The sequence below is a fragment of the Ovis canadensis genome, chromosome 8 (assembly GCF_042477335.2).
Source record: "Ovis canadensis isolate MfBH-ARS-UI-01 breed Bighorn chromosome 8, ARS-UI_OviCan_v2, whole genome shotgun sequence".
Lineage (NCBI taxonomy): Eukaryota > Metazoa > Chordata > Mammalia > Artiodactyla > Bovidae > Ovis > Ovis canadensis.
The window spans coordinates 26,650,393-26,670,581 of record NC_091252.1 but is presented as its reverse complement, the minus strand read 5'-3'; the positions used below and the strand labels follow the sequence as shown (position 1 = coordinate 26,670,581).

At 36.0% G+C, this 20,189-nt stretch overlaps 1 protein-coding gene across 1 annotated transcript in view; it reads right to left on the bottom strand.

The window, feature by feature from the left end:
- Positions 1-20,189, bottom strand: part of SERINC1 (serine incorporator 1) — a 34,534-nt gene that overhangs the window by 3,155 nt on the left and 11,190 nt on the right. The window contains exons 2-8 of the mRNA XM_069599054.1: positions 13,351-13,512; positions 10,417-10,586; positions 4,260-4,339; positions 3,904-4,041; positions 1,960-2,129; positions 1,761-1,851; positions 89-233 (exon numbers count right to left, since the gene is read on the bottom strand). Of these exons, the coding sequence (XP_069455155.1) occupies positions 89-233; positions 1,761-1,851; positions 1,960-2,129; positions 3,904-4,041; positions 4,260-4,339; positions 10,417-10,586; positions 13,351-13,512 (956 nt within the window). The remainder of the gene's footprint in view (positions 1-88; positions 234-1,760; positions 1,852-1,959; positions 2,130-3,903; positions 4,042-4,259; positions 4,340-10,416; positions 10,587-13,350; positions 13,513-20,189) is intronic.

Below are 20,189 nucleotides of genomic sequence, written 5' to 3'. Positions count from 1 at the left end.
AAAAAAAAAAGGAATTTAAACACAACGTTCATATATGAATAATAGCTGGACTTCGCTTCAAAAAAATAAAACCCATAATTTCTCCTACCTTGAATAAAATACACACAGTAAAAAGAGGATTAGTCCAATAATTCCTTGAGTATGCCACCACTGTACAGACTGCCCCTCCTTTGGGATAATGCTTGTTGTATTATATCCAATTATGTTCAGTAGACTTGGGTTACATTCTGTTTCTATAATGTAAATTAGGGTCAAATTAAAATGTTAGAAAAGTACAAAAAATTTTTCAGAGGACAGTATAGTTCCTTTTAACTCTTTATACACTGGCAAACTCAAAAAACTGTTAGAAAAAGGCACAAACAAAATAAGACAACTTGTATTTATTAATAATGAGACCTTTTACATTATATAATGCTAGTTTTATCGAACTGGTTGAAAAGCAATTTCATTTTCAACCTCATGCAGGAATTGAGACATTTAAGCTTTTTACTGATCAGGAAATTGGTGAAATTAGTAAATTTTTTACTTTATAGTAAAGCTCAAGCAGAGTTAAGAATAAAATTCAGATATCCTAAACTAAGATGCACTGCATTTTCTGTTACATACTATGAAATAACAATTGTGATTTTATGAAGTTTATCAACTTGTCAAACTACATTGTTATATAAGCAAGATAGTTTACACATAAAATCAGTTACTAGAGTTTTAGCAAATAGTTTGTGGAAATGAGTACATAAATCATAGTGACCTAATGCTTCTTCAGCCTCTCAACTCTTGTAAGAAAGAATTAAAATGGGGTTGGTATTCACTTAAGTGTCCCAAATATGTTTTTTACCTCCCACAATGCCAGATATGTCAATTGCCACCTTATCACTGAAAAATGATTTTTATCTTGAAGCCACTTGTATAAGGATAATCCCTAAAGCAAATTCCTATTAATTTTTTTCTAGACACTTACTGGACAAAAATAAGGAATCTTTCTCTAGTACACTAAAAAAACTTTTTATCCAACTAGTGATAAAACACTTATGAAATTTATAAATGGAATGAAATCTAAGAGTCAGAAAACTTTTTTCTGTCAAAAATTCTGTAATTTTTCTGAGGAAATGAGACCATTTTTTCCCTTTTCAAAAAATAGTATAGCTGACCCTTGAACAAGCAGATTAGCAGTAGCAACCCACAACACAATTGAAAATCTGCATGTTACTTTATGGCTGGCCTCTATATTCCAACCTTTCATACTAGCAATTTTTATCTATGGATTCAACTAAATGCAGACTGTACTGCAGTACATTTATTTTCCAATTTGTTTCACCCCAAATAACATATATGGGCTTATACTTCCACAAAATGCAGTAAAACTGGCCTATAAAAAGATTACAAAGACCAATTACATTCACCTGTAAGGTAATCACAGACAAAAAGAACTTTAAAAAATCTATACTAATTAAAACAGACTCAACAAACATTTTAATAGTTTTTAATTTTACATATACTATCACATGCACCATACAAATCAGGCATATTTCTTGTAATTTTCCTATAATTTCTTATAGATTTGTTAGTGAAGGAAGAAACTAAGGGAAAAAATATAGCAGTACATCAAAGATGAAAATGGTATGAGAATGAAACATGAGAATGGAAATAATATTTCCATTCTCTTCATTCCTCTATGAGCTTAATTTTACAAAACGACAATCTCTGAAAACAAAGCTTGTGGGATTCATGAAAAGAAGCAAATCCAAGCAAACAAAACATACCCGGTTCATTGGTCATAGCAGACCATGTCAAATACATTGTGTAGACTGTAATCACTGAAGACTGTAACAAACCAGATCTTGGTTGTGATTCCTACAAAAAAAATAATTAAGCAAAACAGAAAAACATTGCAATCATTCAAGATTTAGGAAACCTTAGAAAAACAGAAGCTTCATAAAGAATGAACTAATCCAAGCTTACTTGGATTTTTGGCAGTATGGACATTATAGAAGCACCAAGGCAGAGGAGCATGTTGACACTGATGAATGCTTTATTTTCTGCACAACTGGCTGGATGAGTATAGTAAACAAAAAACAGGACGATAGCAACTAAAGACAGCAGATAATTCAGGGCTGTAGCTGATAACAAAGCTGTGAAAGAAAGACATTTTGACAGTTAGATTTTCTCACTAATATTAGGAATGAGGCATATGGCTTGCTTTAAAAACAATCTTATTTTATTCAAAAATATTATTTTAAGCAACATTTTATCAGCATTACACAGCCTATAAAAGCAGTTAAAGATTTAATTCTGGCCTCTACCACATTAAGACTTTCGTAGCCTTTACACGTGTGCATGCAAGCTCCGTCACGTCTGCCTCTCTGCAACCCCATGGACTATAGCCCATCAGGCTCCTCTGTCCATGGAATTTTCCAGGCAAGAATACTGGAATGGGTTGCCATTTCCTACTCCAGCCTTTACACACAGCTCACTATTATGATGCATTTTAAGGGTAATAAAATAATATGACCTTCATTTAAAGAAATATTTACATACAGAGTGTCTAAAACACATTCAGATACATTAGCCATTATTTTCAAAATACAGAAAATTAACTAGGAGACTATTACTCAAGGTTTTTAAGTTATATCATTCAATTGTAAGCAGCGCATTAAGAAAATTATTTTGTTAATGCTAAGCCCACAGAACAATGCTTTGCTTTATCAACTAAAATCTTTAAAAAAAAACTATTCAAGTTGTCATTATTTAATAAGACAACCTAAGCTGCTTCTATCACACACACACTTTTAATTTTCACATCAATGTATGCTTAATATGAATGTATTCATGTAGATATGACTCACTAACAAGTACTCTATCAGACAAATATTTATTGAATACCTACAAAGGCCCTGGGGATACAGCAGGCAAGAGCCAGAGACTCTTACATTAGATTTAACATTAAAAAATGAAACATTCTGTGTAAGTAAATTTTCCAAATGATTAAAGCTTATTTTTTTAATATCAAATTCTTTTAACCACTGAGATCAAATATCACAAACTAGTTGTATGAAAGAAAATATGAATATAGCAGATATGCTGACTTAGTTTTCACTCTGATTTAAAAATATTTTTAAAATATTTACAATATTTTTTAGCTGACGCTCAGACTATTTCACATAAAAATCCAGATCTATGGGTTCTTTTGAAAAACTTCAGAAAAATTAAGCAACACTGGGCTCACATTTCCACAAGGCAATTACTGGATGGAGCTAAGCAGTGTAATGGCCTTCACACTCTAATTCACCACAGTCCCTTTCATTTGCAAAAGGACTGAAAATGCAGTTTCTCCTCCCTCATGTGTGCCACCAGTTGTAAGCACCCGGATTTTGATTCTTGTTTTAGAGTAAACCATAGGACTCAACCTCATCATTATAAACACACATTACATACACTACGATAATAAACTCCCTAAGGTGTCACACATAAAGGCATTCTTTGCACTTATATAAAATGCTTCAGAGTTGTTTCTTTTTCCGGCTTGCTGATGTTTCAGAATTGTACCACTGTTTGTTAGATCATCTATTTCTAGTAGTCCTCATCTCTTTAATATTTTACTTTTTACCCTTTTACTTAGAAGCCTCCCAGGAAATCAGGCTATAAAATATGCATACACTCAGCAATATGCTTTGGAAATTCTATGTTAGCCATTCCCAGTCTTTTGGATGATTGCCTTGTTCTTGGGTATGTTCCTAGTTGACATGCAACATACAATGTGACAGGATGCCACTCGCAAACTTAAACTAAAAAACCTCTTCACAGTAAATTCTACCATAAAAATCATGACTTCCCCACAGTCTACTACCTGCTTTCACTTTCAAAGTTCAACTATCTTGAAGATGTTCTATAAGACAAAAAACTTACCCGCATACCAACATCTGGAGTTCCCCTCTTCCATTTTTTCAACCCATGATTCATTCCACGAATGGGCAAAATCAATAAGTAAGACTAGCTGTATGAGAATGAAGCAAAAGGCACCTGCCATGCCTACATAAAACCACACTGAAAGGAGAAAAAAATTTAAAAAAATCACAAGTGAGTGACTGCTTCACTTTTTATTGTTTCCACAATCAATACACTGAAAGAAAAATAAAATTTTACATAGATGTCTTGACTGAGGAAGGAAAACACAAAACAAATAGTTATAGTTCCAGGCAACAATTATTTTTAATTTCCTTATAAAATATCAACATCACACAAAGAAAAAAAAGATTTCTTACCAGTTGTAAAAGTTCCTTCTGGAATGAAGAAGGCCCCAATAATAATTGCAATTGCTGCAGCAAATTTAAAGAACCAGAATCTAAAACAAATTATTTTTTATTAGTAAATAATTCATTCAACAGGTGGTTTCATATATGAAATCTTTTGAGAGCTGCTCTTAAAAAATAGCTACACTTTATTGTGACTACTCTATTCCACCTGAGGATATCCTGAAAATGAGAAGACACCACATGTCAATTATTTTGTTGTGTTGTTGTTTGGTCACTCAGTGTCCAGCCCTTTCTACAACCCTATGGACTGCAGCCTACCAGACACCTCTGTTCATGGCATTTTCCAGGCAAGAATATGCAAGGGGTTGCCATTTCCTTCCCCAGGGGATCCTCCTCATCCAGGGATCAAACCCACATCTCCTACACTGGCAGGCAGATTCTTTACCACTGAGCCACCAGGGAGGCATGGCTGTTTTAATTCATTCTAATAAATGAGAATATTAGATGCATTTCACAGGTTTACTTAAATGAGTGAGATAATATATGGAAGTGTAAATAAGGCACACTGTACAAAGGAATAGGTTTTGAAGACACAAAAGTCTGGAAAACAGATTTCCAGTAGCAAGTCAGATGAACTGAAACAACCAGAAAAGACATAATATCTTAAGAATTCTAACACAGAAAGAGTAGGAAGTGCAAAGGAGGTGCCCAGAATCCAAAAAAACCCCCAAAGTAACAGATTAATAACTCCAGCTGAAGACAACTAGCAAAAATCTGAGGTGTCTGCTACTTCATATATGAAAGCAGCAATGCAAAACTATAAGGAATATGAACATTTCACCACCAGAAGATAACGATAATCCTACAATGACTGATGATAAAGGCATAAAAATCTTGCAATCTAGCAGATAAAGAATTCAAGATAGTTGTTCTGAGGAAACTCAATGAGCTACAAGAAAATACAAAAATAATTCAATGAAAACAAGCAAAAAACACTAAATTTAACCAAGAGATAGAAATCATAGAAAAGAACCAAATATATTCTGAAGCTTAAGAATTCAAGAAAAGAAATGGAAAAAAAAAGTAATAGAGATCTTTAGAAGTGAAAGTAAAAGTCGCTCAGTCGTGTCCGACTCTATGCGACCGCATGGACTGTATAGTCCATGGAATTCTCTGAGCCAGAATACTGGAGTGGGTAGCCTTTCCCGTCTCCAGGGGATCTTCCCAACCCAGGGATTGAACCCAGGTCTCCCACATTGCAGGTGGATTCTTTACCAGCTGAGCCACAAGGGAAGCCCAGAGATCTCCAGAAGGGTAGATCAAATGGAAGACAGAAAAACTGGACAGGCATTGTGATATAACCCAATCAGGGGTGAACTGAGAAAAAAATGAAAAGGAGGGAAGAAAGCCTCAGTAATATATGGAATTTAAATATTAGAATGATCAGGGTTTCAGAAGAAGAGAAGGGGGCAGAAAGTTAATTTAAAGAAATAATATCTGAGAACTTCCTAAATCTGGACATGAACATCAAAGTTCACAAAGCTAGTAAGATCACAGTATCATCATCTCAATGCAAAAAAAACCTTTAGGATAAAACTGTCAAAAATCAAATACAAGAAAATCCTAAAAGTAGCCAGAGGGGTCCAAAGCAAGAGATTCTGATCTACAAAGTAATTTCCATTAGGCTCTCAGTGGATTTCTCAGAAAATCTATAGGCCAAGAGAGAGCAGAGTGACTTTGAGTGACATACTCAAAGTGTTGAAAGGAAAAAACCACCAGCCAAGATTACTCTGTCCAGCAAAGTTATCCTTCAGATATGAAAGAGAAATAAGGCTTTTCCCTAAATCCAAAGAATTCACCACCACTAACCTGTCTTGTAAAAAATGGTAAAAGGAATTCTTCAGACTGAAATGAAAAGACATTAATTAATAACACGAAAGCCTACAAAAGCATACAACACACTGGTAAAAGTAAATACACAGATTCATAAAAGTCTAATTCTTTAACAGGGTGGTGTGTTAAGTGAACTGTAGTAAAAAGATTTTAAAAAGTATTAAAACACAATGAGTATTATAAAAGGTAAATTGTGACATCAAAAAAATAAAAGGAATAAATATGTAGGGCTATTTTATGCATTTAAAGTTGCTATCAGCTTAAAATTAACTTTTATCAAAAAGCTAGAGTAGATAAGATAGAGAAGCAGAATATACCACTAGTTTACAAAGAAAATCACCAATTTACATAGGTGTTAACAGAGAAAAAAGAAACGATGAAAATACAACCAACCAGACAACAATGACTAACATATGGCATTAACAAGTCCTTACAAATCAATAATTATGCTAATGGAGTGAATTTGCTAACCAAAAGCCAGTGGCTGGATGAATAAAACAAACTGAAAAAGACAAATGGAATCACATTTGTGGATGTGAAAAATAGTTAAAATGTCCATAATACTCAAAGCCACCTTTCAATTCAAAGTACTCCCTAAAAAAATTTCAATGTCATTTACAAAAACTCAGGAAAAAAAAAATCCTAAAGTTTGTATGTAACTTTGAAAGACCCCAAATAGCCAAATCAGTCATGAGAAGCAAGAACAAAACTGGAAATATCACACTTACTCCTTTCAAACTATACTACAAAGCTATACTAATTAAAACAGTAATAACATAAAAAATAGACACACAGATCAATGGAACAGCAGAGAAGGCAATGGCAACCCACTCCAGTCCTCTTGCCTGGAAAATCCCATGGATGGACCTGGTGGGCTGCAGTCCATGGGGTCTCAAAGAGTTGGACATGACTGAACAACTTCACTTTCATGCACTGGAGAAGGAAATGGCAACCCACTCCAGTGTTCTCGCCTGGAGAATCCCAGGGACGGGGGAGCCTGGTGGGCTGCCGTCTATGTGGTTGCACAGAGTCGGACATGACTGAAGCGACTTAGCAGCAGCAATGAAACAGAAGAGTAATAAACCCTTGCATTTTGGATCAACTAATATTTGACAAGGGAGTCAAGAATATTCAGTAGGAAAGGACAGTTTCTCCAACAGTTTCGGGAAAGCCATTAAAAACCACATACAGAAAAATGAAACCAGACTCCTTTCTTACACCATTCACAGAATCGACTCAAACTGAATGGAAGACACTTAACACATTATTGGAGAAGGCAATGGCACACCACTCCAGTACTCTTGCCTGGAAAATCCCATGGATGGAGGAGCCTGGAAGGCTGCAGTCCATGGCGTCGCTAAGGGCTGGACACGACTGAGCGACTTCACTTTCACTTTCATTCACTGGAGAAGGAAATGGCAACCCACTCCGGTGTTCCTGCCTGGACAATCCCAGGGACAGGGGAGCCTGGTGGGCTGCTGTCTATGGGGTCGCACAGAGTCGGACACGACTGAAGTGACTTAGCAGCAGCAGCAACACATTATTGACTGGAGATGTATTAACATGTCTTTTGTTACCCGAGTTGACTAGGAGATGAATCATATGCTTTTAGAGGGCCATACAATTAACATCACAGTGTTTAGTTAGAGCTTAAAACTGATAAAGGCTCATTACAGACTTATAATTGTTTTCATTCACACTTCCCTGTTAGGGTTCTGCTCCAGTTTTGTGTATGTTACAAACACAAGCTTATGACCAAAAATTTTTCAAAAATGATGCATAATGAAATTTTGAACAAAGAAGAATTTTTTGGTGACTTTTATGCAGATACTTTCTCTGACTGTCCAAGCAACATAAATACTAGTATCTCAGAAGATGACAGTTCTTCAGAATATAGTTCTGACTCAGACAATATGAATATTAGACCAACAAAAAGACAAAATAAACCTTAGTGATTGATTCTGACATGCAAAGTGAAAATGAAATGCATGATGCTTTTTTACAGGTCAGGTGTAACTACTGAAAGTAATAATCTGCAAAATGTTAATTAAATAACAGAACTATCAGGTCAACAAAAATAAAAATTGCCAGGCACAGGCCTATGTTTCCAGCAAAAATCCCCTAGTCAGTGAGTTAAGATCTGATACCATAAAAGTTACTTGGAAGATACTGATACTGGGAAGAAGGAAATAAGGAAGAAACTCCCTGACATTAGTCTGGGCAATGAGTTTCTGGGGGAGACAACAAAAGTACAAACAACAAGGGTAAAAATCAAACCAGTGGGAATACTTCAGACAAAAAACCTTCCACAGAAAAAACGGAACAATCAACAAAATGAAGAGACAACCTATAGGAGAAAATATTTGCAAACCAAGTATCAAAATGTGGTTAATATCAAGTTAACTATATAAAGAACCCATACAACTCAATAATTTACAAAAAACAATTAAAAAATGGACAAAACTAAATATTTTTCCAAAGAAGGCATACAAATGGCAAACATGCATCTGAAAAGGTGCTAAACATCATTAATCATCAGAGAAATGTAAATCAAAACCACAGAATGGCCACCAAGATGGTAAGAAACAACAAACGTTGGTGACAGCGTGGTGAAATAGGAATTCTTAGGCACTGCTAATGGGCATGTACACTAATTCAGCCACTATGGAAAACAGTATGAAGGTTCCTGAAAAAATACAAAAACGGAACCACCATACAGTCTGGCAATCCTACTTCTAGGTATATATCCAAAGAAAGGGAAAACAGGGCACTGAAAAGGTATCTGCTCATCCATGTTTACGGCAGAATATTCCTGACTCGCAGATACAGAAACAACCAACAGTGGGCACCAACAGACGAATAGAGAGACCACAGTATAGAGACACAATGGAATATTATTCAGCCACGAAAAATAAGGAAATCCTATCATTTGCAACATGATCCTAATGGACCTTCAGGGAATTATGCTAAAATGAGATAATCCAAATTAAAAAAAAAATTATATTACCAAAATGTGGAATCTGAAAAAAAAAATGTACTTTAAAGTTGCTAAGAGATCGTAATTGTTCTCATCACAACTAAGAAATATATGTGACGTGACAGAAGTGTTAGCTAATATATGATGGTAATCATATTGTAATATATAATACATATGAAATTAACATTTTGTACACTTTAAACCTAACACAATATCATCAATTATATTGCAAAAAAAAAAAAAACCATTAGCATGATGTAAGAGTGCTTAGTACATACTTTGAGAAGAATGTTATCACAGGAAATGATTGTGATAGTCATCCTGTAATGTATTTTGAGAGTTGTTTAAAAATACATTTAATAAAGATGTTTTAACAGTGCAAAAAAATTAAAATTAAAAATCAAAACAACCTATGACTAAGAGAATTTAAAAAAAAATCAATCTGGCACAAAACATCATTTTTCATTAATATTTTATTTGATTCTTCCCATCTTTGATAGTGTATGTTAATAGATAAGCAATATCAGATACTTAAAGCTATTTTTATTTATGGAGTGGAACAGTGATAAAATTCAAAACATTCAATACTGAGTATGAGATGCATTGCTCTGTATTAAAGGCGACTGACAAAAAGGAACCTTGAAGTGTCTAGGTTGTCCAGTATAACTGTTTAGAAAATCAACCACCTTGTTTCAAAGCAATCAAGTTTTTCACTTTGGCTGCACTGCACATGTAAAGAACTGAGTTCAGTTTTACATAGTGAGATTGGCCTACAGAAGGCTAAGAGGAGGAAGAATAAGCTCATTAGTCACAGATGTGATAAATCTTCTTTTCAGGATGAAAACATGGTTGAACCTTGAACAATGCTAGGGTTAGGGACTCCAACTCTCTGCATGGCTGAAAATCCACCTCTAACTTACAGTCAGCCCTCTGTATCAGAGGTTCCTCATTTGTGAATTCAGTCAATCAGAGATCATGGAGTGTGTTAATACCATAGTTATTAACTGTTGGGAAAAAATCTCTAAGTAGACCTGCACAGTTTACACCTGTTTGTTCACAAGTGTAAACTTTACTAATTATGCACAGCAATAAGTGACTCAAATCCACTATTTAGTATTTATATTTCTAAATTCTGACATTCTCTGATAGAGACAAGAGGATTTTCTTACTTTGTCATTCATGAACAAAATAATTCTGCAGATTGTTCAAGTTTATTTTAAACTTTCTTTAGACAGACTCAAAATTACTGAGAAAAGACTACCCAGACTTTAAAATGAAGGTTATTAAAATACTTACCCATTGTGTACTGCAGCTCTAGGATCACTGCTGCTCTTCACTTTGATCATTAAGAGAGAGAGAAGAAGATAGAACATAGCCAAGCCGAAGCACAAACGGTATACAGCTTTATAGCCAACCAGAATACTACAAGGGACCATTCCTTTCTCATTCTCACAAAATCCAGGAATCTGAAAAAACAAGAATTTCTAATCTAGAATTTTTTCAAGGAAAAATGACAATTCTGTGTAATTAAATAGCTTAAGGTTCAGAAAATTGATGTTCGCTTTTTACAGTTTATGCTGAAATGTAATCATGGTAAGTCTACACACTTTCATAAACAGAAGTTTAACCCTTTTTTCACTTTATATGCACACAGGATAAACTACAAATGCCAATCCTAAAGTGAATGCTTATTTTAACTTGCAGACTTATTCAAGTTTATTCTAAGCTTTTTTAGAACTTACATTTCACTGTGATATGCTGAATCACATATACAAAAGAAAAACACAATCAATAAAAGTTTAAAGAATTACAGAGTAATTCAATCAGTTTCTAAATACTAAAGAGAACAATGATGGCTTTTCAAAGCCAATGCTATTAAATTCATTCTGAGATCTGGTCCCTGATTCTACAAATATTATTTTTGATAATGGATAGATCTGAAAGTAAAGTTAAAGTGAAAGTTGCTCAGTTGTGTCCGACTCTTCGTGACCTCACGGACTGTCCATGGAATTCTCTAGACCAGCATACTGGAGTGGGTAGCCTTTCCCTTCTCCAGGGGATCTTCCCAACCCAGGGCTAGAACCCAGGTCTCCCACACTACAGACGGATTCTTTACCAGCTGAGCCACAGGGAAGCCTAAGAATACTGGAGTGGGTAGCCTATCCCTTCTCCAGTGAATCTTCCAGACCCAGGAATTGAACCAGGGTCTCCTGCACTGCAGGTGGATTCTTTACCAACTGAGCTATCAGAGATAGAATTGGATTAACAGCTAAAGGGTTGGCTGTATTTTTATTTTTCTAACTTAAAATCTTGATAAAGACTGAAGACCATTTCAGAAAATCACACTAGAAACAGTACAAGGAAGTATTTTCAAAATATTTTTAAGTGAAATAAATGAGTGAAACAAACTAATAGTTTCAACTAAAACCATTCATAAGAAGTCAACTGGTTCCATGACAAAATCATTTTGCTTATACCCAGGACTTAAGTAAAATTAACTGAGCATCTATTTATGGCATGTACAATGCTACGTTCACAACTGTGATAAGCTCATTTTCCAAACTTGCATGATTTTTCTTTATCCCAAAGTCAAAAGCAGATAATCATGGTTTAAAATGCAAGTTATCTAACATAAATACTTTCTCAATCTCAAATTTTCTATTGTCATTCATCTTTCCTTGGAGGAAAACTAACTTTTATATGCTGTCTCTGGATCACATTCTCTCTCATCTCTTACGAGTTAGATCCCTTATGACTTCTCAAAAAGCAAATGATTAAATCTCTCCATTCTAAAATGTTTTAAACTCAGCCTCCCTCTAACACTTGCCATCTTCATCACAAAGATCCTCAAGTTAGCAGTTTATACTCACTGGATATGTTTCCTCACAGCCATATAACTTTCCCTCCCAAACCTCCTAGGTCCAGCATTCTTAAAACTACAGCTTTTTTAAGACACTAGACATATACTGGTTGTCAAATCCAATGGCTACTACTTAATCCTCATACTCCTTTACACCATTTTTACAGACATTATTATCCTGTCATTCTCAAAGCTCTGTTCCTAAGATCTACAAAACATGTTTTTGGTTCGCTTCTTTCACTGTTCCTTTAGAGCTTCCCTTTCTCCACCAACCCCCTTCTGTCAAATTTCTAGCTCTGCTCACTCCAAATCATCCTCCTCTTCAGCATATGCTGCCACAGTCTGAACTTCATCTCTATCCCTGGTTTGACTGACACACTCGAATTTTTCACTTCCTGTTGGACACATACAGAGATACAAACGTAGTGACGTACCGCCAAGACAACATACTATGAACTGAACTAGATTATATTCTCCCAATCTTCTTTCACAACCTGACTCCCTGGTGCGGGGGCGCAGGAGGAGGGCGGAGGGCAGGGCAGGTGATAAGTTTAATAAAATACCTTTTTTTTTCTTTTTCTTAGTTAACAGCAACAGTTTCCTCTCAGTTATCTAGGATCAGAACCTCATTTATTATTCTATCACTGCCTATATTTAAGTCCAGATCCAGTCAATTCTATGTTCAAGGAATCTATTTCAGGCGCTCTATGTCCTTCTTGATTACATCATTTTAACAGCCTCTACACTTAACTGCTTGCCTTTTTTCCTAATTATCGAATAAATCTTCCTAAGGCATACATACTTGGCTCAAAAAGCTTTTATCCTCATTCTGCTTCCTGTTTTTCAATTTCTGTATATAAAAATTTCTTGATTCTTAGAATGCCACTTTTTCCACGAGACCCACAGCAATTCTGACATTTCCCTGGCTGGAAATTATCTATTTCCACTTATTATCACAGCACACTTTTCTGCACCACCATCACAATCTCATAAACCACTTTTAGTGTTCGTCTTTCCTAAATAATTACGAACTACTAAAACTGGGATTAAGTATCATCTTCCTTTTTGCAGTATTCTGTTTCCAACACACTGGAAGCAATTTTATGCATAAACATACTGCAGGTTCAAGCTTCCCAGGTGGCACGAGCAGTAAAGAATCTGCCTGCCAATGCAGGAGACCTAAGAGAGGCAGGTCGGCAAGATCCCCGGGAGGAGGGCAGGCCGCCCCCTCCAGTATTCTTGCCCAGAGAATCCCCCGGGCAGAAGGCCCGACAGATCACGGTCCACAGCACCACACAACTGAAGTGACTTAGCAGGCACACACACTAAAGGCTCAGTTAATCATTTAAAAAAAAAAAAAAAGGACTTACCTTATTCAGCTGTTCTTCCATTCCAGGTATCAGCATTACACAAGCTACACACACTCCAACAAGCAAGAAAAACGCATAGATCAACCTGGTTACAGTGGAGTTATTTCCACTAGGACAGCATCGGCACAGCAAACACGGGGCACTGCCACACAAACACGGTATCTGGAAAAAGAAGGTTACAAATCAGTTCAGTTTAAAAGATACAGTGAACGTTTACATTCTATCTACTCAAAAAAGGATGAAGTTAAATTGATTAAAAAGTGATCTGGTTCATAAGTTATCTATAAACTATAAACCTTGGTAACTTCTGGGTAAAAATGAAGCAAAATAATGCAAAAAAAAAAAGTGCCCTTTATACCAAGCAAAATGAGTAAATTCAGTTGAAAAGGGGAAAAAAATAGCAACAAGACCCAAAGTTTAGCTGAGAAAAGAAATGGAATAGTCATTAATTATAAGTGGATCTCCAACTCCTACCTTTTAACCCCCAGAAATCAGGCTGAATTCACTAAAGTCTGAGGTTTCTCAGATACTTCAGAGAAGGAAAAGAAGTAAATTGGTATTTTCACCTTTTCCCTCTTCTGACTTGGTGGTGGTGATAACCACCAAGTAAAAGTGCCTATTAGAATTAGGCAAAATAGGATTAAAAGTTGGGTGTGCTAGCGTTCTCTAACAGAATTCCACACTAAACTAGTAGTAGATCCCAGGGGAAAAGGTATCTTCCCGAACACGTGAGGCAAATACCGGTAATGGACTTTAACAATATCTCAGAAAGGCGAAGTGAAAGTATTCTAGTAACAATTGACCTTAATCTAGGGTGAGCTCCACCACCCACCAGATAACACAGGAAGGGAGTATTGTAGGAGTCAGACACACTACAGTGACCCATATAAGGTAGGATCAGTACTTATACAAAACTTCAAAAATAAATGGCATGGCAACAACACAAACACACTTTAGCAAAAAATAAACAAACATGCCCCAACCAAAAAAAAAATAAAAAGCATCTGAAAAATCCAATCTGAAATAAAACATAAGAAAAGGAAATTCCCGAAAATTGGTTCACCTGAAGCAAAAAGGAGAGTTCAAACAGAAAAGAACAGAACAAGCTGAAAAAGAAGACTGCAGGGCTGAGGAGAAATGAGAAGGGGAAAAGCCTACTTAAAAAAATAATTAACAAAACAAAACTAGAACAAAACAAAAATGCTGAAAATAAAAATCAGTTCAGTTCATTTGCTCAGTCATGTCCAACTCTTTGCGACTCTATGAACCACAGCATGCCAGGCCTCCCTGCCCATCACCAACTCCCGGAGTCCATCCAAAATATGTCCATTGAGTTGGTGATGCCGTCCAACCATCTCATCCTGTCGTCCCCTTTTCCTCCCACCTTCAATCTTTCCCAGCATCAGGGTCTTTTCAAATGAGTCAGCTCTTCCTATCAGGTGGCCAAAGTATTGGAGTTTCAACTTCAACATCAGTCCTTCAAATGAACACCCAGGACTGATCTCCTTTAGGATGGACTGGTTGGATCTCCTTGCAATCCAAGGGACTCTCACACAGTCTTCTCCAACACCACAGTTCAAGAACATCAATTCTTTGGCACTCAGCTTTCTTTACAGTCCAACTCTCACATCCATACATGACTACTGGAAAAAGCATAGCCTTGATTAGACAGACCTTTGTTGGCAAAATAATGTCTCTGCTGAAAATAAAAATACTGATAGATAAATTTTGGATTAAGCACCACAAACTCAGGCCAAGACACAGTAACAGTGACCAGACTTACCCTACTGCCTTAATCCCTGGGGAAAAATAAGATGAAACAATGGTTTTCCAGACAGTTAACAACAGGCAATTTAGGATACTTAATTTCTAAGAGAGATGAAACAATGTGAAGTCTAGGACTGGCCCAGTTTTTCTGCCTGGGAAGAGTTTCCAGTGTAGGCCAGCAGAGGCCAGCAGTCTACTGAACTGGAGACACAGCTGGGGCAGAGTTGAGAGTTTAGGGAAGTGAAGGCACATAAGAGTTCACAGGACATAAAAAAATAAAGGAGAAAGCTATACTGAGATTGAACTCTGGAGATCTGCAGAGGTTTGCTTCCATTTCTGTCTTCAGCAGAGCACTGATCAGCACATGTATTTGATTAAATTCCTCTAGGGGGCAGGGTGGGGTGGTATTACTACCAATCGTGTGGAAAAAACATTATAATCCTTGAGTAAAATTATAAGATTTTTACTACACAGTATGGGGGGGGGGGAGGTGCAGAAGCTGGCCATAAGGCTAAAAAAGCCATTCTAATCTCAACAAAGCCTAAAAGCAAACTTTGAAAAGCTTCTCTTCAAATAACTCACCTATGTCTAAGAATAGCAAGAATAAAAAAAAAAAAAAAAAACCCAACATATCCAGCTCCCATCAAGGTAAAATTTACAATATCTAACAGCTAATAAGAAATTGGCAGGCATGCCAGTATGGAAAATACAGCTTGTAATGAAGAGCAAAGTCAACAAATAAAAACCAGCCTGAAAATTACACAGATAACTAAATTTAATTATAAAAATGGCATTCCAAAATCACTGAGGACGGTGATTGCAGCCACAAAATTAAAAGACACTTGCCCCTTGGAAGAAAAGCTATGACAAACGTAGAGAGCATATTAAAAAGCTGAAACATCACTTTGCCAACAAAGGTCCATATGGTCAAACTATGGTTTTTCTAGTAGTCATGTACGGATGCGAGAGTTGGACCATAAAAAAGACTGGAGTGTCAAAAAATTGTTGTTTTCGAATGTGATGCTGGAGCAGACTCTTGAGAGTCCCTTGGATTGTAAGGAGATCAAACCAGCCAATCTTAAAGGAAATCAACCCTGAACATTCACTGAAAGGAATGTTGATGAAGCTGAAGCTCTAATACTTTGACCATGTGATATGAAGAGCTGTCTCACTGGAAAAGACTGATGCTAGGAAAGATGGAGGGCAGGAGGAGAGAAGGGGGCGGCAGAGGATGTGATGGTTAGATGGCATCACTGATTCAGTGGACATGAATGTGGGCAAACTCTGAGAGACAGTGAAGGAGAGGGAAGCCTGGTGTGCTGGAATCATGGGGTTGCAAAGAGCTGAACACAACTTGGTGACTATGTTACTGTAACGATACTTCATTTGCTCAAGTAGAGTAGAACACAGCATGTCAAAGAGAGACATGGAAGGTTACGTCCATAGCAAACTTCTGAAAATGAAAAGTAAAGTATCTGAACCAAAAAGTACACTGCAGAAAAGGCAAATGAACTTGAAGATATAGCAAAAGAAACAATCCAAAATGAAAAAATGATAAAAAGACTAGAACAAAAACAACAGAGAATCAGTGCTGTCAGACAACTTCAAATAGCCTAATACACGTCAAACTGGGGCTTCTGAAAAAGAGAGACATGAGAGTCCTTTTGAGGAAGTAATTGCCAAAATGTTCTTAATGAAAACTATAAACTCACAGATCCAAGAAACTAAACAAAAACGCAATGAAAACTACACACCAAGTCACATCATAAACTGTTTAGGGCTTCCTCTGTGGCTCAGTGGTAAAGAATTCACCTGCCAATTCAGGAAACACAGGTTTGATCCCTGGGCAGGGAAGATCCTAGGTGCCGCGGAGCAACTAAGCCCATGCACGACCACAACTTCTAAGCCTGAGCTTCAGAGCCTGGAAACTGCCACTACTGAGCCCGCGTGCTGCACCTACCGAGGCCTGGGCGTCCCAGAGCCCCATCACTACAAGAGAAGCCGCCACAATGAGAAGCTAGTGCTCTGCAGTGAAGAGCAGCCCTGCTCTCCCAACTGGAGACAAGCCTGTGCAGCAACAAAGACCAGCACAGCCAAACAGAAATAAATGGAATTAAAAGAAGAAAATGGTTTAAAAAAATTGATTGCTTAAAAACAATGATAAACAGAAAAAAATCTTAAAAGCAGTCAGAAAATGAAGGAACCTTATATAAAGAAGAAAGATATCAGACTTCCAGTAAGAAATATTGCAATGCAAAAATCAGTAGTGAATGAAGAAAACTATAAGTACAGAAGTTCATACTCAGCAAAGATATCTTTGTAAAGACATTTTTAGGCACAGAAAAAACCCCCAAAATAACAAATCTAAACTATCAGAAATGTGAAAAGAAAGTTACACCAGAAACGTGGATCTACATAAAGGAAATGAACAACAACAAAAAAGAAATGGTCAACTGTGTATATTTTTTTACATATAAAAGGTTACTTAGAAAAGATTATTACCTTTTTAAAGCTAAATAGCAAAGTATTCTGGGTGGTAATAACCAAGATGGCAGTACAGTTACTGGATGTGACAGTTACAAACAGGCTATAAAAGGAGACATTCAACTCTGCTACTGTATAAATGAGAAACAGAATGGATATGACACAAAGGCAGTGTGAGAAGTTAAATACTATAAACCCTACAGTGACCCTACAGTCTAAAAATGCAAAACAAAGCAATACAGCTAGTAAGCCAAAAGAAAAAAAAAAACCACTAAGATATTGCCAATTAATCCAAAATAAGGCAAAAACTAGGGAAAAGAGACCATGAACAGGTAGGATAAACAAAAAACAAATAGAAAGATGGTTGATTTAAGCCCAAACATAATCAATACTCACATTAAGTATGAAGAAACTAAACACTACTAAATAAAAAGCATACTGTCAGATTAAACAGTTAAGATCCAACCCTATCTTTTCTACAAGAAACCCACTTAAACAGAACTGGTGGAAAATTATATATATACACATATGGGTATATATTTGTGTCTGTGTATGTATGTATATACATACATATATACATAAACACACATACCAGTATCAGACAAAGTAGATTTCAGAGCAGAGAATTTCATCAGGAACAAAGAGGGCCATTTTATAATAAAAGACATACATGGAGATATAGGATATTCATTAAGGAGACACACAACATACAATCCTAAATATTTCTGCATGTAAAAAAGAACTTCAAAATGCATCAAAGAAAAATTATTAAAACTGAAAGAGTAATAACAAGTCCACATCTATGCTCTTTCATTAACTGAAGTAGGAAAAAACCTCAATATCCATATAGAAAACCTTAAATAATATCATTAATTGTCTCTGACATTCAGGGAATATTCCATCTAACCAAAGCAGAATAAAAATTATTTTCAAAAACACAGAGAACACTTAACCAAAAAAGAGCATATTCTGGGCCATAAAACAAACCTCAAATCTCAATAAATATAATCATACATGTTTTCTTGGCCCACAATGGAATTAAATACTGTTCAGTAACCGAAGGATTTATTTCTCCAGAAACTAAATAACACAGTCGAACTCACAAGCAGAAGAGGTCAAAAAAGAAACAGAATGAAAATAAGGTATCAGATTTTTGGAATGTACCAAAAGCAATGTTTAAAAGAAACCTACAGTTTTAAGTGGCTATGTTAGACAAAAATAAATAAATCAATGACCAGAGCTTTCATCTTAAGTTATTAAATGAGCAAATTATAGCCAAAATAGAATAAAAGAAATGATAAAGATAAATCCATGAGGTAAAAAACAGAAAAGAAGAAAGACAGTGAAGCTAGTTTTAGAAGACCATTATAATTTAGAAACCTATAGTCAGACTGATCAGGTTAAAAAAAATAGCAAGAAAGTGAACATACAAATCCTCAGAACCAGAAATGAGAGAGAAGGTATTATTATCAATCCTGTGAGCATCAAAGGATTATAAGAGAAAACTATGAGCGATTTTACTGAATAATTCAACAGCTTAGATAAAACAGATAAACTCCATGAAAAATCCAAACTACCAAAAATCATTCGATGAGAAATATGTAAGATGAATGGTCCTGTTTCTATTCAAGGAACTGAATTTGTAGTTAAAAACCTTCACAGGCAAAGACAGCCTCACTAGTGAATTCCATTGAACATTTAAAGAATAAATCAAACCAACTCTACCCAGATTCTTCCGGAAAACTACAGAGGCACAAAACTGATATAAAATCAAGGAAACAACATACTGATATCCTTTATGAACATTACAAAAAAAAATAATAATCGCTAATATCCTGTCAAATGAATAATACATAAAGTATACAAAGATCTCCTGTTCCATTTTCACAAATAAAGAGACTGGAAACCATGACTCCATCCTAAAGAAAAGAAAAAAGCAAAGAGATTCAAAAAATCAACAATTCTTCTAAGATCCGTAAGTTATGTGAGGACACAGGTAAGTCTCTGCCCCCTAGACTGAAAGACAGGGAATCACCGCTTATTAGTGTCCACAAGTGGAAACTGACTTGGGAACCAGTGTGCAGGAAGGAAATCCTGAAAGATAACTGAAGATCTGCTGGAGCCTCATAGTGGACAAGTCTGAGTTAAAAAAACCAGGAAAACCCAGTTAAAGGGCCCTACAGATTTGTGAATTTTACTACTAGTTCAATCAGGTTCTCATAGTAAACATGAGAGAAAAATTCTTTCCAGCTTCTTGTAGGAAAGGAGAGATCCATTTTAAAATATATTAGAACACTTTTTTTCTGAACACCTGACCTTAAGAGAAACTAGTTAAATAGAGTCTAACTTATTTAGAGGATAAATAACCTAGGGGAAGAGAAGTACTCAACTCTAGCTATTCAAGCCATCCTCTCCCATTTATAGGGGGACGGAGGGGAGACTGAGAAACATTAGGAAGTTCACAATCCAGAGGCATAAGCTTGCTAAAAGACCAAAATCTAATCAGAGAATAATGGAATGTTTCTCTTTCACCCATACCCCACCAGGACACAATCAAATTCCTTTTACCTGGTACATGGTGTCTGGCT